Source organism: Fulmarus glacialis, unplaced genomic scaffold (assembly GCF_000690835.1).
Source record: "Fulmarus glacialis isolate BGI_N327 unplaced genomic scaffold, ASM69083v1 scaffold29248, whole genome shotgun sequence".
In the NCBI taxonomy this organism is placed as follows: Eukaryota; Metazoa; Chordata; class Aves; order Procellariiformes; family Procellariidae; genus Fulmarus; species Fulmarus glacialis.
Window position 1 is genome coordinate 22,560 of NW_009229350.1, and position 14,425 is coordinate 36,984.

Sequence of the window (14,425 nt, forward strand, 5' to 3'; positions counted from 1 at the left end):
TGGGATATTACAACTCCATCAGTCTTTCAGCTGCTAAGAGTTCCAAGGCAAAAAGAAATCTGATCTGAGCAGGAAAAAAAAAAAAAACAAAAAACAACAAACAGACAAAAACCAAAACCCCGCTTGGAAAAACTACCCTTCACGTCATCTTTGTATTATTTAGCAAAACAAGGAGGCCCTGGCTACGTTACTTTTCCAACACAAGCCACTGAAGACATTTGAAATATATTTTCCAGTTTTAGCTGGGGTAAATACTAACTTGTTAGCACAAGCATCCAATGAGCTTCCTGCCAAAAATGTCTTTGGATGCAGCATTTCCTTTACACTTTCCATTTTTTCCCTTGTAAGGGAAAGGAACCCTAAATTCGAAAGAAATTCAGCTGTGAATACTTCAGCAAACTGGATTAACTGAATTCTGAGATATCACATGACCAGTATACACCATTCAATGTACGTACGCATCCTTAGAGGGTGAGCTAATGGCCTGGGTGAGTTAACAGAGCTGTCCAAAGTGCGTTTTGGCTTTTATACATTTTCAATAGTTTGTTTTAAGAAACACCAGTGCAAACAGAAACATCATTTTACTGCAAAGCAAAGCATGGGCTAATGGCCAAGTACACTGCTCTCCATAGCTGAACTGTGCATTGACATTTCAGGGACAGAAGATAAAAGAATCAGTTACACCCCATTTTCAGCCGACATTAAGATTTCTGCTCAACTTGATAGAGAGCCGTGTGTCAAGACTACTGAAAGAATGCTTCACAGGACTATGCCTTGCACCACGTCTCAACTTTCACTTTGGGAATTAAGATATCACCATTACTTTCAAGCTGTTCCTGGAAATAGACCCAATGGTCACATGCAGATTTATGATGCCAAAGTCCCATTCTCAGACCTCATGAGGGAAACCCCGGAGTTCAACCAGTACGTGCACTGAAGCATGTATCTCAGCACTTTTTCAAAGGTACCATAATTTCTGAAATTATCTCGTATTTTTCAATACTGCAATGGCTTGTCAGCAAAGCCTGAACAGATGACATTTGCTGGAGCACTGCATGTTCTCACCTGGTGTGGTGGCAGTAGTACTTGGTGATGCAGCAGTGTTGGTCTGGATTGTAGAAACACTGCCATTTGTGGGAACACCACTTGGCACAGAAGTAGCTGTCTGCATCTTCGTTGTGCTTTTCCCCAGCACGGGGCTGACTGTGGGCAACATATCTGAGGAGTCAGGATGGACCGAAGCATCATCTGGCTGCCCAGGCTTCTCTGTCTTCTCTGTGGCTGTCAAGCCCTGTGCTACAGGACTGGAGAATGTAGCCAACACTGATGGTTCTGATGCAGATGTTCCCGTGTGGATCTGTAAAGAAAAAAGTTGATTAGTTTGACTTGAACACTGAATGTCAGTTTTGTTTTACTGTGTTTAAGTTGCACTTCATCTCCTCCAGTTAGGGAGGCTGAAAAGTCTCTGGTTTGTTTTTCCCAGAAGCAGGATATTTTACTGCTTCCTCTTCTCTCTTCTGAATTGTTTCTCCATGTTCTTCCTCCACCGCAGATAGGCCATTTCTAGCTCAGTTGAACACCGGTTAAGACCGTAGATTTAACTACAGCATCTTAAGTACCATGTCTGTTGATGTGGCAAACATGACAGAAGATCTAGGTTCAAAATTGCAGTGAGTGGAGCTAAAAGAACGTAGAGGTGGGATAAGACAGAAGCAAGAAACAGGACCAGGAACTGGCGTTCATTTGGGCCATTTATTTTGGCCATGCAGTCCTTTTTTCTAAAGCTGTGCGGTTGGCAAGCACAAAGCAGGAGGATTGCAATGGCATTTTTATGTAATCATCGAATCATTGCAGCAGGAGGAAATTTATTTAAGAATCACTCTTCAAAGCAAGGTGACCTGACACAAACAGTTCCCTGCGTGCATGCCACAGGAGACGCTGCTGGGGCAGGGAGCTGAGCTTGCGGGCAGAAAGTTTGCTCACATCCATACAAGATGAGCCACTTTATTGAAAATAATCAAAGTGGCAGCAACAATTTCCCTTCTTTCATCAGAAAATTCCTTTTACAGTACCTAGCCCCATTCCAGTTGTTAGCCTGCCAGGCAATACTCTTGACAATTCACCTTCCACCATGAAGTACGTGTGTGGAGCACATTTTGTTGAACTAACTCTATTTTGAGAACATCTGCTAAATATTTAAAATGGAGCAATTTACCATCTTTAACTTGGGAAGTGTTTTGGAGCTGAATTGCCCACCACTACTCCCCACTAGAGGAGCTGATCAAAAGCTCATATTGGAGGAAATATTCTCAAGCTTTTATACCATGCTGTTGGCATTCAGTCCAGGAAACAGGAACTGGAAAAATGCTCTGGACCACGGTGGGCAACATCCTGGTCAGTAAATGGGCTGGGCTTCAGAAAACACTGAATGCCAGTTGTAAAAATAAAGCTGTGCTACACGTACTAAACAACCAGCCAAGCCAAGGGTAGCAATGAAGGCAATGAAGGCTTCTCTGCAAGAAGGTTTTTTTGCAGTCTTGGGCAAATCATTTCCTCTCCCCATATCTCAGCTAACTTTCCCTCAGTCACAGAATTTAAAACATCTCAATTCATTTGTATGTTTGATTAACGTCTGAGCTTTATGGACCAAAGAATCAAACACTACTTGTTATTGTTATGGACATAAGCTGTTTTTCTCTATTTGCTTACTTGTTGATGGGCTTCCTTTAACAAAACTATGGATTCTTCGGAACAAAGATGCAGGCAAAATCTGGCATACTGTTCTGTGCTGCTCTTCATTGGCTGTCCCAAGCAGTACCACCTTACACCCACCCATAACTCTGGCCAACTCAGGATACTGACTCCCTTTTGCCAAGTAATCCAGTAAGGTAAAGTTAGAAATACTGGCACAAGAGGGGAACAGCCAGGCAGGAACTCAGACACTTGAGACAGACTCTTTAGGAAAGGCACAGGAGCAGAAAGTCTCTGTGACTTCATACCACTATGGGGAACCACTTTTTGCTTAGCAAGCATCAACACAGACAGGTCACAAGAACAGCTGTCACAAACAGCAGGCAGGAGACCAGCATCCACCCGCTGGGCACAGCAGCCGAGTCTCCGCTTTACTCGGCAATATTTTCAGTGAGCTGGATGCTTCCTTGACTACTCACTTTTTAATGACTAAAAAAAACCAAAAAACTTTACAGTTAAGAGAGATCCTCTTCCTCCCAGAAGTCTTCAGGATGAATTGACAGCCAAATGTCTGCGGAGAGCTTGAATTAGATAATTTGCCTGGGGCAACATAACAGTCAAAAATGCCTCTAATGCTTGCAAGCTGAGACATTTCTTATCTTTACTCCATAACCAGGAATTCTTTAAAGCAAAGAACAGAAGATTTCATTCTTGGGGATAAAGGAGGAGGAGACTAGAAGTTTGCCAGCTGTCCTATCTTATTAGCTTAGAAAATAGAGAGAAGTGGCATATTGGCCTGAGTGAATGTAGGAGTATCAGACACTTTTGATTCCGATCCTTAACTGCCTTTTGCCTGGGACAAATGACCTGGTCTCCCTGTCTGAGAGTTCTATGCCTGTAAGATGGAACTAGAACAGCTATGTGCATCAGAACCTGCACTGAACCTAAGTTACTTGAAAGAAAAATACCTGTGTTCTGGAATTTTCTTTTATTTTTTAATTTAAATGGGCCTTACTTGGCTGAGCCTGATCTGAATTTACAACATAGGCTCCTTTCAGCTTAGATTGTTTCCTTAGTCATTTGCACTAGGTGCTTTGTCTGTGAAGACCCTTAAGACACAAAAATGTGGGTAACATCACAAACCATTACAGAATTAGTGCTGGCTGTGAAGAGAGACCCTTCCTCCTTCCTCGTAGAGTAAAAAGCACCCAGCACTAGCAGGAAGCATAACAGCAAGAGTCAAACACTAATAGCCAGAATTGTGAGTGCTAGAATGAGCTCTCTGGCTCTGTTGTAACAACTCCACTTTAAAGGCTGCAGCTTTTTCCATAGTCTGCCTGCAGAGCTGTTGCAGTGCTGCAGCAGCCCTTCTCATCAGCAGTACTGCACTTAAATACTTCTCCTGACTGGCTATTAAATGCATTGCTGTATTTTAATATTGACAAGTATTTCTACAACGAGGCAAAAAAAAATTGGTGCCTGGAAAATGTCACTCACTTTCATGGAAAAGCACAAATTTCTCTTCCTTAGTTAAGGGCTGATGAGCAGGGTGCACTGCGGTTTATCCTGGTACACTCTCCTTCACCCATCTCTGGCTCTATAGCATGGATACAGTAAAACAACAAATTAATGCTAGCTGCACATTAGCAAAGAACATTGCAGATGGCTATGGAGCTATCAGAACCGCAAGAGGAAAATTAAAACTCAGTGAGGCAATGTTTTCCTAAAACAGTCACTTGACTTCTCCCTGAGTCTCTACGAGCAAAGGAAAAGATTTGCCTCGCCACACATTCAATGCTTGTCAACAAAAGGGGAGAATATCCCCATTAACTTCTTTCTCCTCCTCTAGAGAGAAGTTAAGAGCCACTTTGACCTCAAATGTCCTGCCCCACTTCAGATGTTTGATGCTTTCAGGTATGAACTGCTTTGCATGCAGTAATGGTCCAGTATTCTCCCCACCTTCCAGCCCACCTGCCAAACCTTCTTTAAGAATACAGTATTTTTAAATGCACGGCATTCACCTGCTGAAGCCATGTGTTCCATGCACTGGACCAAATCTAGCCCAGGTGAAATTCTATTGATTTCAGCATGTGTGCAACTTTACTTACTCTGGCCCATAACCAACCCAACTTGGAAAACTCCCTGCTTTAGCATCTCCCTCCTGCAAAGGCTGGCCACGTCCCAAGTACACAGCCTTGAATGTTATATCCTTGGCCTAAATTAAACTGCTCTCAGATCAGCAATGCAAGGACAGCTGCATAGCTTGCCTTATATTTTGCCAGTGAAAGTTGGATGGTTCAATAATCAAGGAATTAGCCCAGGGCTGGGTAGAACCAGCTTCAGCTCAATACTCCTGTTAAGGTGGATTTTTTAATTCTTTCTCCTCCTCAAAAACTATATCCTAAACCTCAAAAATGTGACTGCCAGGAATTCCATCACAGCCAAATATATTTTAGTAAGAAGTTTTTATTTTGGTGAACCTGCATTTTTCCAAGAGATTCAGACTTTCCTACTAGCAAAAACCAGTAAGGAGAAGAAAAACTTTTCCCCAGGATACATCTGACAGTGCACCTTAATGACAATGGAGAGTGCTTCCTAAAGATGGGAAATCCTGGATACTCAGCAATATTCAGAAGCTGATTAATCCACATAATTTCATATTTGCAACCAGTTTACTGGAGAGGCACCGAACAGTAATAATACAACTCAGAATGCAACACTTCAAACAAGCAGGGACATATAACAACTATTACCCAAGAGCAACAGAAGACATTTAAGACTGGCTGTGAAGAAGTCTCCCCAGACGTTGCATGCGTAACAACTGAGAGAATGGGGTCACTGTGTAAATCTCACTGTGTAAATTAAGAGGAAGAAAGAACAGGCAGAGTGGAAATGCTGCAATACTGCAGGGGAGAGAGAAAACTGAAATCTTGAGTCAGCCCTAAATGCTGTGGGGTTCTGGAAAATCAAACATTTGTAAAGTTTTAGTGCATGATTTCACACACCACCCGGGTTGCCCTGGAGCTCTCAGCGGTGTCCCTTGGCTGCTCTCCACATCCTGCTCTGCAGGGTGGTGGCTCAGACCAGTCACAGCCCTACCTGGAACCAAGATTTGAATACAAGGGAAAGAAATAAATTCAGTCAAGTTTCCAGAACAAGAATCTAACTACAGGAAAAGGCATCAGGCTTCAACAGTGCCAAATCTTAGAAACATGGCAAAGGGTATTTAAAGAACAGTTTCACAAAGTAGAATTCTTTCTATTTCACCATAACAAGTGCATAGGCTTTTTTGTATGATAAGGCTCAAAAAACTATTTGCAGACTTAAAACGACAAACACCATTTAACAATTGAAATGTGCCAATTTCTCCTTAACATCTAGATTTACTAGATTAACATTGTACATGTTTGGAGTACAGACTAAACTGGTTTCATTCAACCAATGCCAATGTAAGCTTTTGTGGATTTGAGAAACTGAAGCAGTCTTAAAAACAGAACAAAAAAGTTGGCATTAAGATGCCAGCTCAAGCAAGCAGGCTGACATGAAAGTACACTGGAAACTCTATGCATGAGTCTATAAAATAACGTATTTAACTGCCTCAATTTAGCACTCAAAGGAAAACAGCTTATTTTATTTTGTGGATCTAAAAAAGTACTTTTACAGGTAACAGTTTTCAACTCCCAGGCACTTCCCACCGACATCACATCTCACCTTTCCTTCTCATCTGGCAAGTACACTGTGTGATTACACAAAGGACAAGCATTATCATGACCTCCACCTCCCCTCAACTTCCCAAAGACAGTTTATCCCAGCTAGGAAGGGCGGGGGGGGGAGCCTTACCCCCCAAAAACCAAATAAAAAACCCAACCCTTGGCCTTGCCTTGTTGACAGGAGGCTGAAAACAGGCATCCAGAAAAGTACCCTATCACTTAAGCAGTTTTAAGTCGAAGTCTACATACAGCAAGACTGAGCAGGAGGGTGACAGCTATCCAAGAAAACCCCATTCCACTCCCAGCAATCACACTTACCTGTGGCAAACCGACACTGTCTGCATCATTTGATTTATTCACATTATTGCTTTTAGGAGGGAACGGGCTTTTGGTTTTCTGCTCTCCTGGATTCTGTCCATTTGTCAGCGAGTCCTTCTTTTGATTTGGATGGCCTTCAGGAACAGGCTTGTCTGCCACTAAGTGCTTCAGTACTTGATCCTTCAAGCGCTCTGCTTCACTTCGGCTGCTTCTAGATTTGCTGTCTGATGCTCTGGCTGCAGCCTCACTGCTGGGGCTCGCAGCTATATCCCTTTTCAGGAGTTCCACCCTGTTACCTGCCAAGCTCCACTTCTGGAATGACCTCCGCAGTCTTTTTTTCCCCTGGACAGGGATGCCCCAGTCCAACCACTTGTGAAACCGGGTCTTCACATCACCTTCCGTTTGAAACTTTAAGAAGTGCTCTGTGCTTTCTGATTTCTTTAAAAACACTAAAACAGAGTCAGAAAAGCCAGTCCTGTTTGCCTGACACATGCCAGGCATAGTGCAATTCACCTGGATGCACATATTCTCCAAGAACCAAAAGGCATCACAGGTGGGGCTCTGGCAGCAAGCAGTCTGACAGGACCGTACAGTATGAAATCCTTCCAGAAGCTGTAAATGGTGATCTTCCCACGATCTCAAACAGCCACCAAACAGTATCTTCCCTGGCTTGCATTTAGATCTGTTCCAGCTTGCATCTGGGAAAGGGGAGGGAAGACAAATAAAGACAATTCTCAATCCTTTAAAGCAGCGGACAATAGATCCTCATCACTATTGTCAAGATGAATTCAGGGCACACAAGCAATGGGGAGAGAGGGTACAAGACAATAAAATGGGGGCTTCTTGGAATCTATACCTGCCCTCAGTATCTAGTACTTGCACAAGATTTTAAGCAACAATTCACTATCTGCGCCTCCTATCAACAGGGCCACCACCCTTTTTGATAGCACTGCAGCTAAATCCATCTACAACAAGAGACGTGAAAACAGAAACATTCCTGTTTCAGAGAAGACTAAGGCATAGAGTGAACAGTGAGGCTAAGGTTACACAGCAAGTTAAGAGCCAGAAATTGAACCCAGGAATCCCGAGTGCAGTTTCGTACTGTAGTCAGTAAACAGCATTGCCTCTCTGCCCACGTTTGCCTTGAAGGAGAGCTCTGGAACAGTGACACTGGCTTGGTTCATAGTATAAAGGCATGTTTTCCTCTTCCATGCCGATGTTTGAAGTCAGTCAACTTGACTGAAATTGCTCCATTTGAGAAGTCATTACATCTCCTAAAACAGAGGTCTGCAAGGCCTATCCTTGCCACCCGCTCCACCATGGTGCTTTCTATAAGAGAAACTATCTGTCAAACATGTTTTTTAAGAGTCAAGTGACTTCAGATCTCAGATTAGTGGTAAAGCAGCAACTGCTTTGCATATGGATTTTTTTTCTTTCCTAGCACAAAAAATTAGAGTGCTTGCAGGGATCAACAGATTAAAGGCTTCCAAAATTCAGAGCTCTGAAGATTAAGGACTCCCTAAAAATAGACTAACGACCTATGGGACTTTTACACTGTGCTGTGTTCAGCATCCAAGGGATAACAGGTCACTGGAAGATTACTTTAGAAATTATGTCGCTGGACTCTGAGTAGTGCAGCTAGAGAATATGCTCCAGACCTAGCTCCCTGCCTGTCAAGAATGGAGTTCTTGAACACAACACAAATGGGAAACTTTCTTCTCCGTTAAAATAAAGAGGTCTGAATTTAAATTATAATACCCTGATCCCCATTCCTTGACAGCATATAAAGAAAAGTTCAGTAACATATTACTATTCCAGTAATTCTGAATGAATACAGACTTCATGTTGCATTATACCCATGTTCACTACAGTGGGAACTAAACAAATTAATAGGCATGGATGTAGAGGCCATCTCTCTTCCCTGAGAAGAATTCTCACTCCACTTCTCTTGTCACTTCCAAGTTACAAACACGTTAAAGATGTAATATGTTGAGGCACAGGAGAAAGACCACACAGATCTCCATGTCTCACCCACCAAATAAAAGTAATTTGGTGACGGCACTGCAGTGCTTTTTATGATTCTTGGAAGAAATCATGCAAGGTTCCCCACTGCCCAGCACAACTCCGACAGCCCTGCTGAGCCACAACAGGCTCACATAGCAGGAAGCTTTTCAAATGCCAACCACAACACAGACAGAAGTGCAGAGGGGGAAGTATTTTTCTGATCAAGTCTGGAGCTCACAAGCAGTCGTCAACCTCAACATCCTGAAGCACCAGTCCTGGAAAACTCTCTGTGAGACTAGAACACCACAGACGGATGCAGGTGTCTTCCACTCTGGCTGTTTTAGGCTACTTGAAGCATTTGACTTCAGGACTTTAAACTCCAGCCACAAAGACACTTACCTCACACTGCTGAGATGGCAATGAACTCTGACCCTCTGAATCATAGCTAATACCCAAAGTTAGTGATATAAAAGTGCTATGATTTTCCCCTTCCTCCTGCACCATCCCCCAGGTGCAGGAGGAAGGGGAAAATCACAGCACTTTTATAACCTTGTATGACCTGGATAACCTCATATGACCAAAGAAAGCAAGTGGGGAAGACAGAGGACATATTTCATTGTAATTCAGTTATCCCAACCACCACAGCAGGTGTAACAGCTTTTGTACTCCTGATCATTAAAGGTATCCACGTACAATGATTGTCTCACCCAGAATGGATTAGACACTTGTTTAAAATAAAGGCTGATGGCCATATTCATGTACCTTTCGTGTGGAATCTCCTGCTACACCAAGAATTTCAACCCAAAAAGGGAACTCACACCATCACGAGGAAAAGTTGTTTTTGAGACTTCAGAAAGCAGGAAGCAAAAGTGTTATTTATAGATTATGAAGCCAGCTCAGCAAAGGTAGTTTGAAGACAAGGCTCCAGAAAGCTGGAATCATCTGCAACAGAATGCACTCGAGATCTGTGACCAAGTCACAGGGGACCAGAGCTCCCTATGGGTGTCTGAACCCACAACTTCACAGAAGGAGGGGAAGCTCTTCACTTGAGAAATGTCTAACTGCAATGTGTAAATGAAACTTTGCCTATGTTCAACAGACAGAGAAGTTGACAACAGCACCTTTAAAATCAGCACCATCCTTGTCACACTTCATCAACACACAGCATTTCCTTGAGAGCAAGCAGACGGGCAGCCTGTCTGCCCCGGGCAACAACCGACCTCATTACACGCCGAAGTGCTTGGACTGACAGTCACCCTGACGCGACTGTGCACACAGGCAGGGACAAGCACCTGGCATTAACCTGATGGGCTTGGAATTAGGACAGAGGACAGGGTGGAAAGGGTGTACACACAAAAGGTACATGTGTGTACACACAAAAGGTACGTGTGTGTATATACAGGCCCCCAGACTTAGAGAAACAAGTAACAAATGGAAAGATAATACTATCGTTGTGAATTTTGAGAGGATCTTATCCATTAAGACTCAATTTAGCCTAAAAAAAGTTCACTTTCTGTTAAAGGTGAAGCACTGTCCCTAATATATCCTGTGCAAAAGGGAACTGCGCTGCTTCCCACATCCTTAAAATCCCTCCTCCTCCCTGACCACTGCTCATCCATCTCTCCTTAGATGTCAGCACTGGCTCATACATACTACTCAAATTAAGGCTTGATACAGAACCTACTGATATTCAGCAGCAGCTTTCTAATAACAGGCTTAAAACTAAGCACAAACAGAATAGGACATATTTAAAAGAAAGTTTTCCCAGGGAAGATATCCCTTGTGAAAAATCACTACATACAAGTATTGTATTTATTCGTCTAAAATGTAAAACCTGAACCCCCATAAGCATCTACTAGGTATGCCAGAGCCATGACTTAGCCCAGATGACACAACGCTACCGTGCTGAAAGCATTCTGCTTCTCTTTTAACCCACTAAATCAAGACGCAGAGATTTGAATTACATTTTGGCCAGATTTCATTTCCAGAACCCTGCTAATGCCCACCTAGGATACGTTTATTTGAAATTAGCCAATATGGCTTCTGAATTGCTGTACATGGATACTTAAAACTCAGTTAACTCTCAGGAACGATAGAAGTGAACAGGCAACTCACAACACGCCAGCCCAGCATTCTAGATGTACATTTTCCACAGAACCATACTGACTTTCATCTAACAAGTCCCATGGTCTTTGGTGGGCATCACAAATAGAGTTGTCTGAACGTAAGTGCCATGGCGAAAGCAGAGCTCCTCAGTCTACACTTGCATTTCATCTCTGGAAAGATGTTCACAGAAAGAACACCCAGCCTGTTCACAAAACACTTCCTCCCTGAGAGTCCTGCAGGAACATGCTACGGGCCAAACGAATTGTTGTGACGAGAAGCCACACGTTACTACTCGCAGTCTTGCAAATGGGGACCTCCACAGAATCTGGTGCAGCACCTGCACTACGTGGACATGGTCCTGCACCAAATGAGAGAAGGCAGCTGTGAGTACCGGCAGAGTTACTAACTCCTGTTTACTGAGAGCGCAGCCTGTCCAGTCCCTTCCAGTTCCTCGTGCTGGACCCTAGGCCACCACAGGCGTGCAGGAACTCGTAGGGTGGGTCAGACCAGCAGGCCAGTAAATCCAGTCACTGACAGCAGCAATGCCAGCAGCTTCACAGAAAAGCACGAGAAACCCGTCGGCAGGAATGTCCCTGAGGACGAGTTCCCTCCTAAGCCCCAGCAGCCTACCCAGCCTAGCACAACACAAATCACAAGACGCCTGCACAGTGGGCGTGTTTAGTCACTTCTTAATATTGTTTTTGTCATTTTTTTCTTCCCTAGTACAAAAAAACGCTGCTCTTCTCAGGAATTTGGGAGTTCCTGTCCCAGCGATGCAGCTCACAGCTTTGCTGAACAGCAGGGGAATGGAACAGACACAAACAGTTTCTATTAATAAGCTCAGGTTCACAGACTTGCTCAGGCAGTTAATCCCTCCTGATATCAGATTAATGATTAGGACTTGACTCTATAGACTTTTTAAATCTGTCACATGTAACCAATTATGTCAACATAGTTCCTCTTACGCAACTCCACGTGACCACACTAATTTCTAGGCAGCCATAATTCCTCTTCAGTTTAACAAACTCTGCTGCCTAAGTGACACAAACAAGACCAAAAGAACAAAAACTCTACAATGGAAAAAGTGTCTACATCAGGATAACTATGTCACATATAATTATATTTACTTTCGCACACGCATCAGCCTCCATGATTTTAACTCTCCCGAGCAGACCAGCCCTCAAACACTGCAGCACAGTCCGGAACACCCTCTAAGAGTGACACAGGATTCACAGCTCTAGCTCTAGATTTCTAAGATATTACTAAAGACAGGAAACGCCATGCAGGAAGCCCAGTCTACAAGGAAACACGCAATCCACCTGACACACCATCCAAACACACAGCACTGAAGACCCTTGGCTAGGACCAGGAATACAAATATGTCTTTCTAGGTTCTAAATTAGCAAATTAAGGTCACGCAGCTCATTAGCTTAATCAAATCTGTCACTCGGTAAGTGTCCAGGAAGGCCTGGTGAAACAACAGAGACACTGCAGCAGCCTAGAGAACATGTCCACATAACCAAGAAACAAAGCAAAACAACCCCCTTTTCAAATCTTGCTACCATCAAGACATAGCAGCCTTCCAGCAAAAAGAAAGCAGCTGGCAGCTGTCACACAGGTTGATATATACTGATATATACCACTGCCCCAAACCTATAATTCACTACAACTTGAAAAAAGAAAGAAAAAAACAAAACCGAAACAAGACACAGAACAAACTTTCTTAACTAGGATCTGGTGAATGCTACATGCACGCGTGGGAAAAATACCACCTCTTGGTGAAGATGTGGCCTCAAAACACTCACAGGAACTTAACACATCTCTCTGAAAAGTCAGAATCTGAACTTTTTAAATAAAAAAAACCCCACACAATCCATTACGTGAAAACTTCCATACAAGCCACTAACTTGGTTGTTTACTTGAGCAGGAGGTTAGTTACTCAAGTTTGAACAGGAAATAAAAAACCAAACATAATAATTGCCTGTAGGCAAATACAGATTATTGACATACTGCGTTTGCGGAGTCTTAAACATTTGAGGGCTAAAAAATGTCCCTGCCTTCCCAACTTGCTTCAGGTATTCCTTAGATGAAATTATTTTGCAGAGTATAACTTGTTCATTTTGCAGAAAAGATTCTCAGCTCAGAGAAAGCTCTCTGAGATAACAAGCAAGTGCCTGAAAGCCAACACCGCGTGTGAAGATGTACACCACTAGCTGCGTGGGACAGACAGACACCCTGCTGCTGACCTCCTGGTTACTCAGAATAGCAGTTGGTTATAGGAGCAATACAGTGTTATGAGAAGTGACCCCCTCATGCTCCACATCTCTCCTACCCTTTTGACAGCTCATCTAGTAACTATTAAGGGTGGGGTTTTGTTTGTTTTTTAAACCAGCTACAATGTCTAGCAGCAATATTTTCACCTTCCTCGTAGAATACTTTAAACAAGCGAGAGGGATAAATATCATAAAAAATACAGACACAGTCCCAGACAGAACAGAAGAATCACCTGCTGAGGAGCACAAGGCACACAGGCAAGCGCACAGGTAGAACAGCTGCAGACTTCTCAGCTCCCTCGCAGGTTTTCCCAGGCAGTATCGTGACAGAAATCGGGCGCTAATGCTGAACTTGGCTTCCAACCTCTTCTCCATGGCCTTTGTGGGCAGCAGCGGGGTTCTAGAAACATACAAGATATGAAACACAAAACATCCCCTGGCAATTGATACGTTCTTGCACAGATTCAGTTGACATTATGAAGAGCATGGAGCACTTGCGGAGGAAAAGGAATGTCTTATCTGCTGTGACTTAGTCCAGCTGCTGCTAAGTAACTATCAATACACGATACTAAAGTGAAATCCGTAGTAGCAAAGTTTCCAGGGTTGAACTGCAGTGGGCCACCACAATGGCCCTTCCCATTACCCTTGTGATTTCCCCCTCCAGACCACCACTTTCAGTGGCAAAACATATAATATCCGAGTCTACTGGATTCCAAACATGCATTTGGGAAATTTCAGTTTCAAATATACCACAAGGAATAGACACCCGGCCAGCACCACGAGCATAACACTGGCACTGATAAACCCAGCACATCTGCCTGGCGATGTCATCGCTTGCATGTTAGTGCTGGCTGGTACCAGCCAGAAACAAACAGAAACAAGAAGACAGCCACGCTGAGAAACACGGAGCTGAAGACCTGTTTTGCCTCATATTTTGCTCCGCAGGGCACAGATCATAAAAGCATTGATGCTCCTTATCAGCCTTTCTAATGCCAAGGGCTCTTTTACAGCCTCATATGTTACTGAAATCTAAATTAGCTCTAGGTGATGTGATATGAAAACATTAATTATTTCACAAGTAATAAATATGACCTATTTTCAAAGAGTAATGAAGCACCATCAGGCACAAGGAGTTAAATCTGCCATTTCTGAAGAATCAAAAGGGAACATTGTCAGAGATCTATCAGTGCATTGCATAAAGACTCATCGTTCGTTAAACCTCGAAGGAATTTCACTCAACCCTCCGTGAGCTGCAGGAGCACTGACAGGGATGGGCACAGGAGGAGAACCTCGGGGGGCTCATCAACCCGCGGCTGTTCAGCC

At 43.4% G+C, this 14,425-nt stretch overlaps 1 protein-coding gene across 1 annotated transcript in view; it reads right to left on the reverse strand.

Moving 5' to 3' along the window:
• KIAA0319L (KIAA0319-like ortholog) overlaps nt 1-13,477 on the reverse strand; it is a 30,745-nt gene extending 17,268 nt beyond the window's left edge. The window contains exons 1-3 of the mRNA XM_009583845.1: nt 13,336-13,477; nt 6,720-7,417; nt 1,066-1,357 (exon numbers count right to left, since the gene is read on the reverse strand). Coding sequence (XP_009582140.1) covers nt 1,066-1,357; nt 6,720-7,417; nt 13,336-13,477 — 1,132 coding nt within the window. The remainder of the gene's footprint in view (nt 1-1,065; nt 1,358-6,719; nt 7,418-13,335) is intronic.
• Between the last annotated feature and the right edge of the window lie 948 nt (nt 13,478-14,425).